Genomic DNA, 15367 nt, shown 5'->3' on the forward strand with positions numbered 1-15367 from the left:
CTGGTTTGTCAGAGTATGGGGTAGCTTTTTAAATTAGCTCTCCTTTGTATCTCAGCCAAAGGCAGAATCAAACTGCTCTTGAACCTCTAAAAGTTATAGTAAAATGGAATGGAACTTCACACAAACACAAAATTATCTCATAGAACTCAGTACTACAAGTTGTGTTGACGGCCACCATTGGTCAATGAACTAGACTACAAACTAATATAATTTTCATTTTTGAAAAATGTCAGGCTTTGCATTTTGCTTTGGTGAGACTATGCAAGCCAGTATCAAATGTTTGACATTCACAGGTTAAAAACTGGCTGGGGCAACTGTTATGGCAGAGTGAATATGCAAGCAAGTTGTGGAAAAATATGTTCTTGAAAGCCATATCTTATCTTCCACTTGTAAAAGGCTGACTTGGCTTCCAAATACACCTTGAAACAATGGAGGATTTTTTGAAAACCATGAGACCACAGAGGCAAGAATATATATATACTGGCACTCTGCATATGCACCAGGACTCAGTCAGATCCTGCCCCCTACAACGCCTGAGGTTCTACCTATTCCCCTCTCCAGGATAATGAGAGCAGGATGAAACCGTTCAGACTCCCTCTTCTGCTGCCTTGGTGGTGAGAGAAAGCAGTTCACTCTGTGGCAAGTAATCTGGCCTCTTCGCTATATTTAAAGAAGGGCCAGGAGGAATTCCAGGGATTTTTGTAGTGAGATAAACAGAACTCTTGACCTCTTCCATGGAGAAAGGAGAAGTAGCTGCTTCCACTATGAACAGGGCTGAGGTTTTAAAAGAAGGGGCCAGTGGGGAAACATCAGAAAATTCCCGTCAACACACCAACGTATACTCCACCCAATTCTTCTCCCTCTGCTGCTAATTCTCCGGCGTATGAATCTAAATCTCCTGAGAGGAATCTCATTATGGGATGGCTAATGTAGGTAGTGGAGAAAGATTCTACCCTCCCACTTCCCTCTCTTAACTTTTATAAAGCTTGGAGAAGGGCAGAGAAAGACTGAGTTTGCTTAACAAGTGGGGGGGGGGGACAACACAGACCCAGCCTCCATCGTGTATCTAAGATTTCTCTGCCTGACACAGGAAACAGAGGAGAGTCTCCCTGTACCAATCGGAACTAGGAAAAAGGTGGCAGGAGGCTCAGCGCGTACTTACCGTCTAATAGCAAGCTCATGGCAATTTCCTTGCTTTGGTCTTCATTACTGGAATAGGCTTGTTTTTACATAATTCTCCAGAAGTCAACATCTGACAGCACCGCCATCCACAAAACAAGGCTCAAACACTCCATTTTCACTTCTTCACTAGGCAGAAGTCAACAGTTTCCCCATTTTCCTCTTTCAAAAGGTAGGTTTACATCTTCCTCTCCCCACACACCTCTTTGTGCTCCTGCTCCTCCCCTCCTCCCCCACTCTTTCCAAAGGGTAGCAGGAAAACAATAGGCGTAAGTCTAGGAATATTTACTAACTGATAATCTCTTCACGTATTGCAGCAGTCTGTTTTTCCCCCGGACCGATAAAGATTTCAGAGCCAACCACTTTTGCCAACCAAAGAAGGGGGGGACGCCGGTGTGTTTGGGCTTGAATCTGAGCACTTACCATTCACCTGCTGGGGGGAGTATGCCTCTGATCCAGAGTCCGGGGGAGAGTCGGGTAAAGTGCTGAAGAGCAATGGAGGAAAAAATAGAGGGAAAGGTCAAACAAGCGTCTTGAGAAATTGATAAGGTGAAAGAATGCAAAATATCCTTCAAACCTTGGGGAGAAGCAACAATTCCATGGATAACCCCACTGCCTGCAGCACCCTCAGCTGGTAGAGATTAACAATGGACTTGACAAGCATTTTTCTGGAATTGTTCGCCAATACAAATCCTCCTGAGACTGAAGCCAGTCATAGAATCATAGAGTTGGAAGAGACCACAAGGGCCATCGAGTCCAACCCCCTGCCAAGCAGGAAACGTGTGACCTCCTACAGACAGGTCTTCCTGCACAAATTCTCCCTCCAGCGAAAGACCCAACCACTGGCCACTCCCCAAAGTGCCAGGAAGCCCACTATGTCTAGCCCCCTTAACTACTCACTACAGCACCTCCCTATTAAAGAGTTTGGGACTGTTTAAACTAGTATTATTTCACACCCAGCCTATGCTATTCTCACAGTGAGCCCTTTGATTTTATTCATAGGCATCTAACTTCATGGCCATTTTGTTGATCTCCTAATAAGACTCCTCTCTTCGCTCAGCAGCTCTTGCTCAGCTAAAAGAAGCCAAAACAGAAATCTATCTGTTCCCCAGAAAAAGATCATTAACAGATACAGAGGAGGCTTTTGGGGAATCTGGCTCTGTTACAAAAACTGACCCATCCGAAGAAAAAGCCATGAGTCTAAGGGCCAGATTATCCCATCATCAAGTATACCTGAGGCTACATGTGGAGCCCCTGGACTGAAATTGACAAAGCTAGCCAGAAGCAGGCAAGAGAAAAGGGTCTGGCCACAGCCACTGCAAAGTAAACCAAAACATTCTATTTAACGACAAGAAAGAATTCTGAGTTTAGAGTTTTTGTTGCTGGTTAGCTTTCTGTCAGAGAATAAGGCACTTTTTATTAATGTCTGACACATTTCAACAAAAACAGGCATTCCCCAGGGACTTTTCTACAAGAAATGGAACAACAATGAATAAACTATACTTAATCCATTGGAAATTGATTAAGAAGTGCAATAATCCTCAAGATATTGAAATTAGTTCTCCTTTTCAGTCTTTTATATTGGATGAGTCCCATTTTGTTAACTTCCTGTGTAGCATGTAGTATAAACACCAACAATTGGGAAACACTTGCCTGCGAGCGCTCCAATTGGAGAACAGCCTTTATCAAAGGTGTCATGGGCTTTGAAGACACTCAAACTCAGGACGCAAGGGAGAAACATGCTAAGAGGAAGGCACCCTTGGCAAATCCACTCCGTGATCAATTTCCACCCGGAAACCAATTTCCCCACTGTGGAAGGACGTGTGGATCCAGAACTGGCCTCCACAGTCACTTACAGACACATTGTTAAAACCGTGTTTATGGAAGACAATCTTACTTGGCTACGACTGATCACCAAAGAAGAAGAAGAAGACTTACAGAGTGCCATTAATATGCACAGTGCTTTGCTGAATAACAAACAAGTAACAAATCTCAGGGGTCTTTAGATACTTAGCTCAAACTGGGTTTTTCTTTGGTATGTTTCCAACAGAGGATTCAAAATGAGAGTGAGTCAACAACAACTAGCGTCCACTCTTCAGCCCCCAACTCCATGCCCTTCAAAATTAAGAGCTACAGTACACTTCTTTCCCTTTCAAATAAATTTCATCCCAAGCACCTGCAACTACAAGAAGAGAGCCTTGAAAACTTCCCTACTGGTTCATAAACTGGGATTCAGTCTCCAAACACACCTACCAGTAGCTGATGGAGACTGCAATTGTGCTGACTGACAAGGTCAAGTAAACACAAAAGCCAGCAAGACGAGACTGAAATGGAGAAGGGAGGGAATGGATGTTGAAGTCTAATGAAACCAAGTGAGTTAATGGAAAGTCACTTCAGGACAACACTGGCATTCTCTCCTGTGCTATTAATCGGACTACTTCTGTGAAGACAGACCTTTCCAATACTACTCAGATTATTAAACTCGCACAAGTAGCAACGTCTAAATTGTCAGTTGGTAGCCTCAGCTATTAAGCTGGTTTGTTTCTCTTAAAGAAGTGTTAGTATCACTGCAGTCCACATAAAGCGCATGCTTTGTTGGCAACATGAGTAAAGAGGGCAAGGGATAAATAGACCATGGAGAATGCATTACCCTGTTAGCCAAGAGTTGCTTTCAGTTATACATTTCCCTGCCTCCTTTTTGAAAAAGTGATAGAAAGCAGCTAGGAAATGTATGGAGACCTCAGATGGCCTATTGCTGCTGGCGTGATGCAGCAAGAGTGTCAAAAAATAACAGAAGAGGATGAGACAGGAAATCTAGTTCCAAGCCCTATACTGCTAGATACATAGTGGTCGGCTTTAAAAAATAAGGGTGAAGTGATGACAGATATCTATCTATCTATCTATCTATCTATCTATCTATCTGGAAAGAAGTATATCATTCTTTTAAAAAGCTATTCTGAGTTAGAATCATAGAATCATAGAGTTGGAAGAGACCACAAGGGCCATCGAGTCCAACCCCCTGCCAAGCAGGAAACAAGAGAGGTTGACTAGAGAGGAACAAAATCTTAACAAAGAGAAACTTCTGATTGTCAAGAAAAGAGAGAACCAGGGCATGGATAAGCATTTTTTTTTAAGCACTAGAAACAGAAGAACTGTTCTTGGCAGTTTCAGAAAAAAGAATTAGCAACAGGCTGGATGAAGATGGAAAAGAAATGGAGGAGTACTATAGCTCCAAGTGTACACACCTAGGAAAGGGGAATAGAAGTAAAAAATATCAGACTTTCAGCAAGGCTGTTAAAATAAGTGGGTGAGTATGGATATGTGTAATATTCTGAGAGGTCAAGCCTCAACATTTGAGCTAGGAAAATTATAGTTACACATTTTTTACAGACTGTGGACTGAGAGAAGAACGTGGTGCTTGCAAGATGTTGTTGGAATTCCATCAAACCCAGGCAGCATGACCAATGGCCAGGGATAGCAGGAGTTGAAGTCCAGAAAAGGAATAGGAAGCAGATGCACCAGGGTTGCTGAAGAAATGGGGAGAATTAGATGGCCATGCTGTTGGATTAAAAATGAGAAGAGAGCGTACAGGATTGAATGATCAAGGAAAGAAAAATAATTGGAAAACCTGGCAAAAAGAAATAGTTCAGAAAGTGGAACACTTCACAGGCAAACTGCTGTGTATCCAAATGAGAGGTGGGCTTAGGCACAAATGTATTCCACAAGGGGTTTAGAAACAAAGAGGAGAGAGATGGCTCTGTGCTCCATCGCCAGCACACCTAGCAAAGGCAGCCATCCCCCATGACACCGGCCTGTGCCATTTCTGATGAGAACCCCAACAACAAACTGGAGATGAAGAGGATCTTCTCAGCAAAAAAATATGGCAACGAACACGCTGGTAACTTTCCCAAGGTCCTGCCTATCTTCCTCCAAGCACCAACTGCACACAATGAGCAGGATGGTTGCCTCTCCTCAATAATTAGTAGCCATGACTAGCAGGGCTATGGAAGTCCGAGGAAGCATACAGCACACCCCTTCTTTGGTTCTCAAAATAGCACGTTATGTCACGAAGCTCCTCATGCCTCTGTTCCTTACAGCAAAGCTATGGAACCTCAGGCTCAGGGGGCTAAATGTCCAGGCTTCTGAACTGAGCCCTCAGGAGTCTTCCCAGGTCACACAACACACCCTTCACAGGCCAGGTGCTCCTTGGTTGCTTTGCTGGGCTGGAATGTGCCCTTGAACTGTGACAGTGTCTCTTGTTTACCTGGAAAGAGGATGAAGGATGATGTGTAAACCTCTGCCTTTGCATGGTTGGAATGTAACTTACTATACAAGGGTAAGATTCACATCCGTTGCTGTGACAGCTTTTGCACCTGGCCCTGCTCACCACTGGTATGAGGCCCCAGGAATGCTGTCCACGGTGGAATGTGGCCCTCGGGTTCCCCACCTCTGCATTAAGACACAGGTATCTTCTGTGACATTTGACCAAACTGCGGGAGGCAGTGGAAGACAGAAGTGCCTGGCGTGCTCTGGTCCATGGGGTCACGAAGAGTTGGACACGACTAAACAACAACAACAACATCTTCTGTGACTCTCACCTCTTTCTCCTGACCCTCACACTTGTGTTCTGGCCAGTTAGCTAGCCTTGACCTTAATTTTAGGTCAGTGGATTATCTATGGCACAGCCTCATTTGAAATTCTTCTTGTTGTGATCCAGCTGTAAGTGAGATGTGCACCTTCTGGAGGGCAAACTTGACAAATTTATTTGCTCTTTTCAAGGCCCCAGTAGACTTCCTTTGAATAACTTTCTCTTCTTGTCTGTCCATTAGATTCTCCTGCCCTGTACCTTTTCGGTTTCCTAGCCAAATATTTACAGAGGTGTTTGCATATATCCTTCACAGCACAGCCAGGCCGAGCCAATCCACGGAGTGAGCCCACCTGGCAGGGTGCATCCCACAGAGGAGCACGGCTTGCTTTGCAATCTTTGATCCAGAGCTTGGCAGAAGAAAAAGGATCTTGCATGGGAAGGAAAAAAGGAAACTTTTTCCAAGTAACATTCAGAACAAAGGGACCCCAATTGCTGTGGTAAAAGGAGGGAGATGAATCAAGGAGTACAGTGGTACCTCGGGTTAAATACTTAATTCGTTCCGGAGGTCCGTTCTTAACCTGAAACTGTTCTTAACCTGAAGCACCACTTTAGCTAATGGGGCCTCCCGCTGCCGCCGCGCCACCAGAGCACAATTTCTGTTCTCATCCTGAAGCAAAGTTCTCAACCTGAAGCACTATTTCTGGGTTAGCGGAGTCTGTAACCTGAAGCGTATGTAACCTGAAGCGTATGTAACCCGAGGTACCACTGTGCTAACTTCTGGATGGGATTCTATTGTAGGCTGGCAGTGCTGGATAGTATTTATAAGGACAGGGTAGCTTTTATTTTTATCTTTTTTTAAAAAAAAAGGGTAAAGGATAGATATAAAAACATATAAATGTAAATATTACACGGAAAATGTGCTTATTTATATTTACTTGTTTTATATGTTAATCCTTCATTTCCCCCCAATTTCTATTTCTATTGAAAAAGTGTTACGGTACAATGTTCATGAATTCTTCCTCTGAGACCAGTAAGGAAAGCATTTCTGCAGAAGTGTGCACAAAGAATTCAAGAAAGGGAACATCAGAGGTGCCATTCCTAGCAGACTGTGAAAATACATTTTCACTTGCTAGGCTGAAAAACAAAGCAGCACATTATTATTTGATCCTGTTGGTCTAAGGCTTTGAAACAAATGAACAAACAAACTAGATGCTTCCCCAAGGTTCTCAGCATGTAATACCTTTAGCTAATGTTCAGACAAGCTTTAGGGATCTTAACTGGGATTCCAGAGTAAAGATTTAATTCTATGTTAACCTGTGCCTCAAGTGGATAACAAAATCTCTGCTTCTATTCCTGCATCTCCCCACAGGTAGTATACAGCAAAAAACAAAAAACAAAACCAAAAAACCCCCACACCCTTATTAGAATGACGGTGTTTGCAAGTGTATTAGAACCATTCAGAAGTGGAAGGCTGCATGGAGACCAATAATTTGCTTCGTTGATGGCATCACAGCATCAGATCATCCTCTGTGATCCTCCACATTCTGCTTGCTTATGAAGAACCAGCCTCTGGGCTGAAGGCACAGAGTGCTAGTTATTCAGACATATCTTAACATTAGATATTTGATGCACTCAGCACATTCTTTGGTCCCAAATACAGCAGCAAGAGTAACTCCAACAGGTGAGAAAACAAGACCTGCCTGTGAAATGAGGACCTCTAAATCGATTTTTCATTCATCCCCAAAGTGCTGTACAAGTACATAAATATCAAATCCATAAAACCCTCTCTCCCAACTCTAGGATTGACATTCATACCTATAGGACATACACCAACAAATTGGACATGTACTTTAAATCTGCCTGTGAAGTTCAGGCTGACTTACCTTCCCCTAGCCCCCTGCTTTCCATTTACAGTCCATCTAGTCCTTAATAATCATGCAAAGTTCCCACTCCCACCAGCCGAACTGATCTTCTGCTTCCCTCACAACAACTGCAGTGGCTGTCAATAGTCTGTAACTGGCCCTTCCTCCTCAGCGAGGCAAAAGGTTCATGAGCACGGTGTTACTAACGGAACGTCTGAGAAGCTCACAGGCCACAGTGAGCCAGGACATAACTGGCTATGCACATGTAAGACAGCTGGGTATGCACATGTAAGACAGCTTTAGCAAGAAATCCAGATTTCTGTCAACCAAAGCTCAGTTCCTCCTCCTCTATTATCTATTTCCTGTTTGCCCCAGTAAGTCCCTTCCACAAAAGCATCACTTTCACAAACTCCCATAGCAACGAGCTCCTGCCACCATTCCATTCTTCTTGATCCAATGAATGTCCTTCTCCCATTCAGTCATGATTCACCTTGGCAGAACAGGGGAAACACATCATCTCCCTAAATTAACTAACTGATATTTATCATTTTCCTCTGAAAGGCTATACCCAGTGTTAATTGTAAGGAAGTAGAAATTTGGTTTAGACTCCATGCTCTTCAAGCCTAATAAAAACGATATCTTAGGGCACTCCCTGGGACCACTTGTTTTGGTGCCATAAAATAGAGTTTTGGTCAGACATCCCTTTGGAATAGTTTCCTGACAGGCACATACTTTTCCCCTGGAAAGACAGCAAGGGTACATTCAATACTGCAGCCTGTTCATTTCCCCTAAAAATGTCCTAAAATCCACATCCTGCAACTTCTAAGCCTTCCTATTTTCACCTGCAGGCTGCACAGACAACTGGCCTTCTTTGTAACCATTGTAAATATCCATGAAGTGTCCAGTTAAGTTCCATCAGTGAAAACCATAACCAACAATAATCTGAATACTACTGTACTTAACTCTATATAAATTATCTGTTGGTGTTTCAAAATCTAAAATGTGGTTTTAGCTTTCTAATTTTTACCATTCATGTGCCAACATTTCAGCTCATTCCCCTCCTCCCAAAGTCACTCAAGTCCTGGCTCTTTTAGTAGATCATTCCATGAGCCTAGGAGGTTTTGCCAGCTCTCCTCCAGAAACCCAGTTCCTATGGACGAAGGTTTCCTTCTTACAACACACCATTGTTTTTCGATTTAGACTGCCGTGGACATAGTGTCATAAGAGAATTAGCAGAATCGTTCAGATACAACTTACCACTCTCAGGCCCTAGAACTGCACCCTCCCACTACCCATCACCACCTCCTCCTCCTTTACTCAGCATCACTTACCCAGGTGCGTAGGAGGCCTTCAGCTCTGATTTGATTGGAGGGGCAATGTTGGGCAGGCAGTGGCTGCTGAGGTACCCCTTGGGCATCACCATGCCATTGTTGTTATTGCAGTTGAGGTGAGTACTGTAGCTGGGTCCACATGGACTGGGCAATGGGGGGCCATGCCGGATTGGAACTTGGCTGCCAGGGGGGCCATGGTGGAGACTGTGCCGGATAGGTACTTGGGTGCTTGGAAGGCCATGATGAAGGGGACCACTAGACGCAGCATTAGAAGCATGGCCAGCATTGGAGACAGATACACCGACACTGGCAGAGCTGGAAGGTTGGGCATGAGGGTAGCCAGCAGAGGCTGGGATTTCAGAGATGGAGTCCAAATCGGAACTGTAGGAGAGAAGTTAAAATAACCTGAGTAACATGTGCATATTGCACTTTTCAATCTGCAGACATACAGGGTGACTCAATAGCTATACACTGAATGATGTTGGCTCATCACATCATTAATTCTCCACTGAAAGAACAAAAAAACCCACCACAGAATGTCTCAAAACATATAATGCCATTTGATCCATGATATGGAATAGAAATAGAAATGTGATGGCTACCTTGAAAGTGGAGATTATAACCACATTTATGACATCCTGTTGGTGCATGTGTGTGTGGCAACAGGCATCAGCACTGTTCTCTGGCATTTGTTCCACAATGAGATCAAGAAAGAATCATGCACACACCTTAGATATTCTTCTGAAAATCTCCTTTCAAATACTCACCAAGCTTATACTTGGTCAACAAGATGTGATCTTCTGGCTGCCGGCCCTTTGCCACTAAGTGCCATCCAATGCAGCACACAGAAGACATATAACCAATGCAGCACCTATTAGCCCAAAATGTAAGCTCCTGTCGGGTTCTCTCTTGCGTGACAGTCAGACTTAAATCCCCTACAACCTTCTATTTGTACTAAAGTTATCTATTTCCTTTTCCTTTTGACTGTTTCCTATATAGCAAAGTCTGGTAATAGCAACCCCAAAGACATTCCTTTGGATAACACACAACAGAGCTCAGGTGTCTGGAATAAAAAAACTTAACCAATGGCTCTCAAGAAAAGAAGAATAAAAAAAAGATTTAGGAAGAACTGTGGATGTGGTAGGGATAGACAGCTGAGCACAGTTGTGTGGAAGACAGATAGCAAAGGAAATATGATCACACCATGCAGCCACCATGGTCACCCCCACGGCATCGTGCAACCATCACTGTTTATTAGGAACATAGGTGCAAAAGAACGCACTTACATATCTGGAGAGTCTTCCTTGCCAATATATTCTTCCAGGATGCTGGTGTCAATGTTTGATGGTTCCAGTGCTCCATTAATATCATGACCTGAAACAAAAACAGGTTGCACAGGGAAAGCTATTAGCAAAATTCAGACAAAGTGCCACTGTTCCCTCAGGGCCAGACAGAGCTCTGATGATGGAAATTCCCCACAACAAAAACGCTGGCTTAAGTCAAGGAACTGAATTGGCTTTAAAATGGATATTTGAAGGAGGAAGTGGCATCAGATTCAGATCTGAAGAATGGGGTATTGTTCTAGAAACATCAGCTGGAGGCCAAGAGATGGACAACGGAAGAATGGACACCAGAAGTAGAGGGCACAAAAGATGGATGGAGGAACCATTTTATTCAGTAGGGCTCAGAAATGGCTAAGGGATTTGAGTCAAATTAGAGGAACAATTGTTTAGGAAGGGGATAATAAAAAAGTATTATTTTTGAACTTTTATAGTATTTCAGAATCACCCATATCATAGAAGACATTTTAGTCAATGTTACTTTAATGAACGAACAGCAGTACTGTAATGATAATTTAGACAGAGTGACCTGGGTGTAACACTTTACAAACAGACCTGGCTGAGACTCAGTCTACTGTCTCTCTCCCTCCCCTTTCTTCCTCCAACGTGGCTGTATCCTCAGTTTAGTCTTAAACATAGTGGACAAACTATGGTTAGTCTTAACTATAGTTTACTGAAGCAAGGCAACTTCAAACCTTGGTTTATGAAGCTGTCCTGTTTCTGTGAAACATAATTAAGATTAATCACAATTTAGGGCTCAGATATTCTGTTAAACCATGGATATCTAGAAATGAATGGAAGCAAAAGTTTTTGAATTTGTCCTTGTGTTTGTGCAGAGGAAAGGAGCCCAAGTCCAAAACTTATGCACAGAACAATAAAGAGTAATTTAAAATAAAAGTGTCTAATACATACAATAAACAACTTGGGTAAACATACCGGTACATAACCAAAAGAACAACCCCAGTAAGGGGAGGGGGAGCAGTAAATGAATGAATAGGCATAGACCATAACAACTGGCTTGTCTCTAGAAAGAGTCACAAACTGTTAGGATTACTTAGTTGTCATTTAGTCCTGGTAAAAAAAAATGTTTCTTCCTAGAGATTAATAGTCTTCATAAGAACCATTGAATTTACTGAGGAGAGAGAGAAAATTCCAGTTATACTTATTGCCTGTGACCCTGAAGACCAAACTAGACGAGACTATGGATATCCTTCATCAAATCTCCCATCTCTTTTGCAATTTTTGAAAATAGCAAGGGGTCAATAGATTGGGACTATGCTGCTGGGAAAGGGGGGTTAACTGTCCCCTCAATCTTCCCAATGAAAATTGCCCTCCTCCCCAGCTGCTATTTGCTTTATGAGGGAAAATGTTTGCATGCCTGCTGTGAAGTTACCTGTCTGGTTTGCCTGTGGGAGGCAGCACTCGGGCAGCTCACTACACCATTCCCATGCCACAGCTGGGTTCAAATGCTATTACAAAAGCCTTGGTCCTACTAGTTTTTCATCTACAGAACACAGTATTTCCCATCACCACCACTTTTCTTGCTGTGCCTCTTTGGAACGGACTATCAGCTCTTCCTCATTACTCCACTACCATATCCCTTTTCAGCTGCATACCCATCATACCCCACCACAAGAATTCTGGGAACTGTAGTTTACCCTCATAGAACTACAATTCCCAGCCCCCTTACAGCTTCCAGGATTCTTTTGAGTGGGGTGAGCTTTAAATGTATGGTGTATCCTATCTTGTTTAGAGAATGACTGGACTTTCTTTTCCTTTCTTCCAGGAAGTTCCCTCTTTCTCTTCTCTTGCACTGAAAAATGGATTGGGTTTGTTGATAAAAATAAACCTCCCGCTTTATCTATTTCTCCAGGAGTCTGAAGCTTTGTGCACAATTCCTAAGTGCCAAAGGCATTATCAAGAAAAAGGGAGGGAGTCCTTCGCCCACAGCTCAGATAATGAAGAGACAACCTTTTCCTGAATGGCTCAATCACATTAGATTAGAATGAGAAGTCCCTCGCTCACCAGACAAGCGCACACACACAGTCAAAGGCGTCTCTCACTCCCCACCCCTTAACAGCATTCTGGGTAAAGGTTAGTCAACCAACCAACCAAAAAGAAAAAGGGGGAAAGGAGGGGAGGAAAACAGGGGGCTTCAACCTATCAGCATTTTACTCTGCGAAAATCCCTTTCATACCAAGACAAGCAAATCAGCAGAAATAAATCCAGTGAGGAATTTTGCCAAAAGGGTTGGTGGGTAGGTGGGTGGGTTGAAGTGGGGAGAAAAATTAGAGGCACTTTTCCCCTTGGTCATACAAACTGAGAAAAGGTATGCCAGAGACACAATTTCATAATAAAGCATACAACCTTTGATTTGCCACACCAGGGAGAAATCACATGGGATAGTCTACTGCTGCACAGCACTCTTATCAATGCCTATTGTATCAGCAACAGTTCATCACTGTCTATAAGTGCCGTATTTTTCTGTCTATAAGATGCCCCCATGTATAAGACGCCTCCTATTTTGGGGGACTCAGGTTTAAGAAAATGGGGGGAGACACTCCCTAATTTTTGAAATTATTTTTTAGGGGAAACACCTTATACATGGAAAAATACAGTATATCTCTCCCCTTCTACTTATCCCATTCAATACAGTTGGGATTCTTGGGTGAAGACCACCTGGTCCTTAAGAGTTACAGCGCAAGCCTATCAGGGTCCCCAGACTCAGAGCTTTCATTTAGAAAAAGGAGCACGTTTCCAGCCCTTCTAGAGAGAAGGCCATAAATGCTCAACTAATAGCAAACAGAAACTTACTACACAAATGCAAAATTGGGAACTTTAAGCCTTTGATGAAATACAGTAGTACCTTGGTTTATGAACTTAATCCATTTCGGAAGTCCGTTGTTAAACCGAAACCGTTCTTAAACTGAGGCATGCTTTCCCTAATGAGGACTCCCACCGCTGGTGCCCTTCCACCGCTCAGTTTCCATTCTTAGACTGAGGTAAAGTTTGCAAACCGGGACACTACTTCCGGTTTTGTGGCGTTTGTAAACCAAATAGTTCGTAAACAGGGCTGTTCTTAAACTGCGGTACCACTGTACCAGCAAAACTGTTGGACCCCCAAAGATGACTAAAATCCAGCTTGTAATGAACTAAAGAAACTGCCAACTCACAAGATGATTGTGAGAGTATGTATTTGTTGGTATAATATTCACCAAAGACACCCATGCTTAAGTCTGGGGGAAATAAATGATGAAATCATTTGATTAGGGGACTAGAATAATATGGCATTGTATTTGCTTCTTAAAAGTTTTCATTGCGTATGAAAAAAAACAGTAGCAAGTAACAGCTCTATGGACTGGGATATTTTAAATAATAAACTTTCCTTTATTTATATTCTTAGTTACATGTTTATAAAGTGCATAAATATTATAGTAGGCACCAAATCATCCAAATCTGAAGTATCATAACATGCAGCATACTGTTGCTATTTATGCATGTCTTCAGTGTCTATGATGCTGTGGCAAATAGGGCAAATAGACAAGTCCCCGTCCCAAAATGAGTTGGACCTAAAAGGACAAAATAAGTCTTTTTAAGTAAACCATTAAATAATCAGAAAGAGTCTGAAATGTTGTAATTTGGGGAGGTAAAGTGAAAGCCCTTATCTGCCAGTCATCAACAGTGTTCTTCCAGGAAACATTTTTTTAGCCGAGCAGTTACATCTGACCCAGGGGTCAATTCAGTGTTTAATAAAGATGTTTGTAAAGGTAAAGGTAAAGGTAAAGGTACCCCTGCCCGTACGGGCCAGTCTTGACAGACTCTGGGGTTGTGCGCTCATCTCATTCTAGAGGCCGGGAGCCAGCGCTGTCCGCAGACACTTTCAGGTCACGTGGCCAGCGTGACATCGCTGCTCTGGCGAGCCTGCACCAGCGCAGCACACGGAAACGCCGTTTACCTTCCCGCTATAAAGCGGTACCTATTTATCTACTTGCACTTTGACGTGCTTTCGAACTGCTAGGTTGGCAGGCGCTGGGACCGAACAACGGGAGCGCACCCCGCCGCGGGGATTCGAACCGCCGACCTTTCGATCGGCAAGTCCTAGGCGCTGAGGCTTTTACCCACAGCGCCACCCACGTCCCGCAAAGATGTTTGTACATTAACCTCAATGGAGGAAAAGCTGTAGAAAAATGAGAGCAGAACTAAACTTAATGGGTGGAATTCAACATCACGTTGTTATGACGTCTCGTCTGAAAAAGCATATCAGCTTGCCTGATGGAACAATTTCCACCCTCCCCTCACCCCTTCTAGGAGCTCTTCTGAACCCCTTAGGCCAATTTGGGGAGTCGTGAGGGGAGGAAAAGGGAAAGCCCCATAGTGCAAGAAGAAGCCCTTGTGCAGGGCTTCCACTGAAGGGGTTTGTTATGTGAATCCTGCCCAAAGGGACATAATATCCCCTAATTATGTAACTGTTACATCCATGTAGTGCAGTATTTAGAGTGTTGGAATGCTTGGCCATGAAATCCCTGCTCAGCCATGAAACTCGCTGGGTGACTTTGGGCCAGTAGCAAGTCTCTCAGCCTAAGCTGCCACACAAGGTTGTTGCAAGGATAAAATGGGGAAGGAGAGAACCATGCACACCTTACCTTCAGCTCCTTGGGGGAGGAGGGAAGGTGGGCTATAAAAGTAACAAATAAATAAATTTATACAGCAATAATGGAGCCTTGCTTTGTGATGCTACAGTTGGAAACAAAAATGACTGACTGAATTCAGCACACACGCATTTTAAAAAAATGTGTTGATATGAACAGAAAGCTTATGAAAGGCTCAGTGAGAAAAATCATTTGTAGGGGCAGGGGGAATGATATGATTACAATGCATATCCTTCGAAGAAAGACACTGGTGCTTTGCATGCTGCCTCCAAAGAGTTCTGTGTGCCTCGGGAGAGATCCTGATGTTGGCTGCTGCTCCCTCAAGCCGTTTGTGTCAGGCATGACTGTTCCACAGTGTTACCTTTCTGGCTTTGGTGGCAGGTCAGCTCCTGCCTTCTGGCCACCTTGCCTTGAAGGT

General features: G+C 43.4%; 1 protein-coding gene across 5 annotated transcripts in view; it reads right to left on the reverse strand.

The window, feature by feature from the left end:
* MYRF (myelin regulatory factor) overlaps nt 1-15367 on the reverse strand; it is a 92918-nt gene that overhangs the window by 37008 nt on the left and 40543 nt on the right. For 4 of the 5 annotated variants that reach the window (XM_082220819.1, XM_082220817.1, XM_082220818.1 and 1 more), the window contains exons 2-4: nt 10247-10334; nt 8961-9341; nt 1603-1664 (exon numbers count right to left, since the gene is read on the reverse strand). In XM_082220819.1, the coding sequence (XP_082076945.1) occupies nt 1603-1664; nt 8961-9341; nt 10247-10334 (531 nt within the window). Of the gene's footprint in view, nt 1-1162; nt 1554-1602; nt 1665-8960; nt 9342-10246; nt 10335-15367 lie in introns of those variants that run through there. The other variant, XM_082220820.1, reaches the window with a different exon arrangement.

This window comes from Podarcis vaucheri, assembly GCF_965113315.1.
Source record: "Podarcis vaucheri genome assembly, chromosome: 1".
NCBI classification, from domain to species: domain Eukaryota; kingdom Metazoa; phylum Chordata; class Lepidosauria; order Squamata; family Lacertidae; genus Podarcis; species Podarcis vaucheri.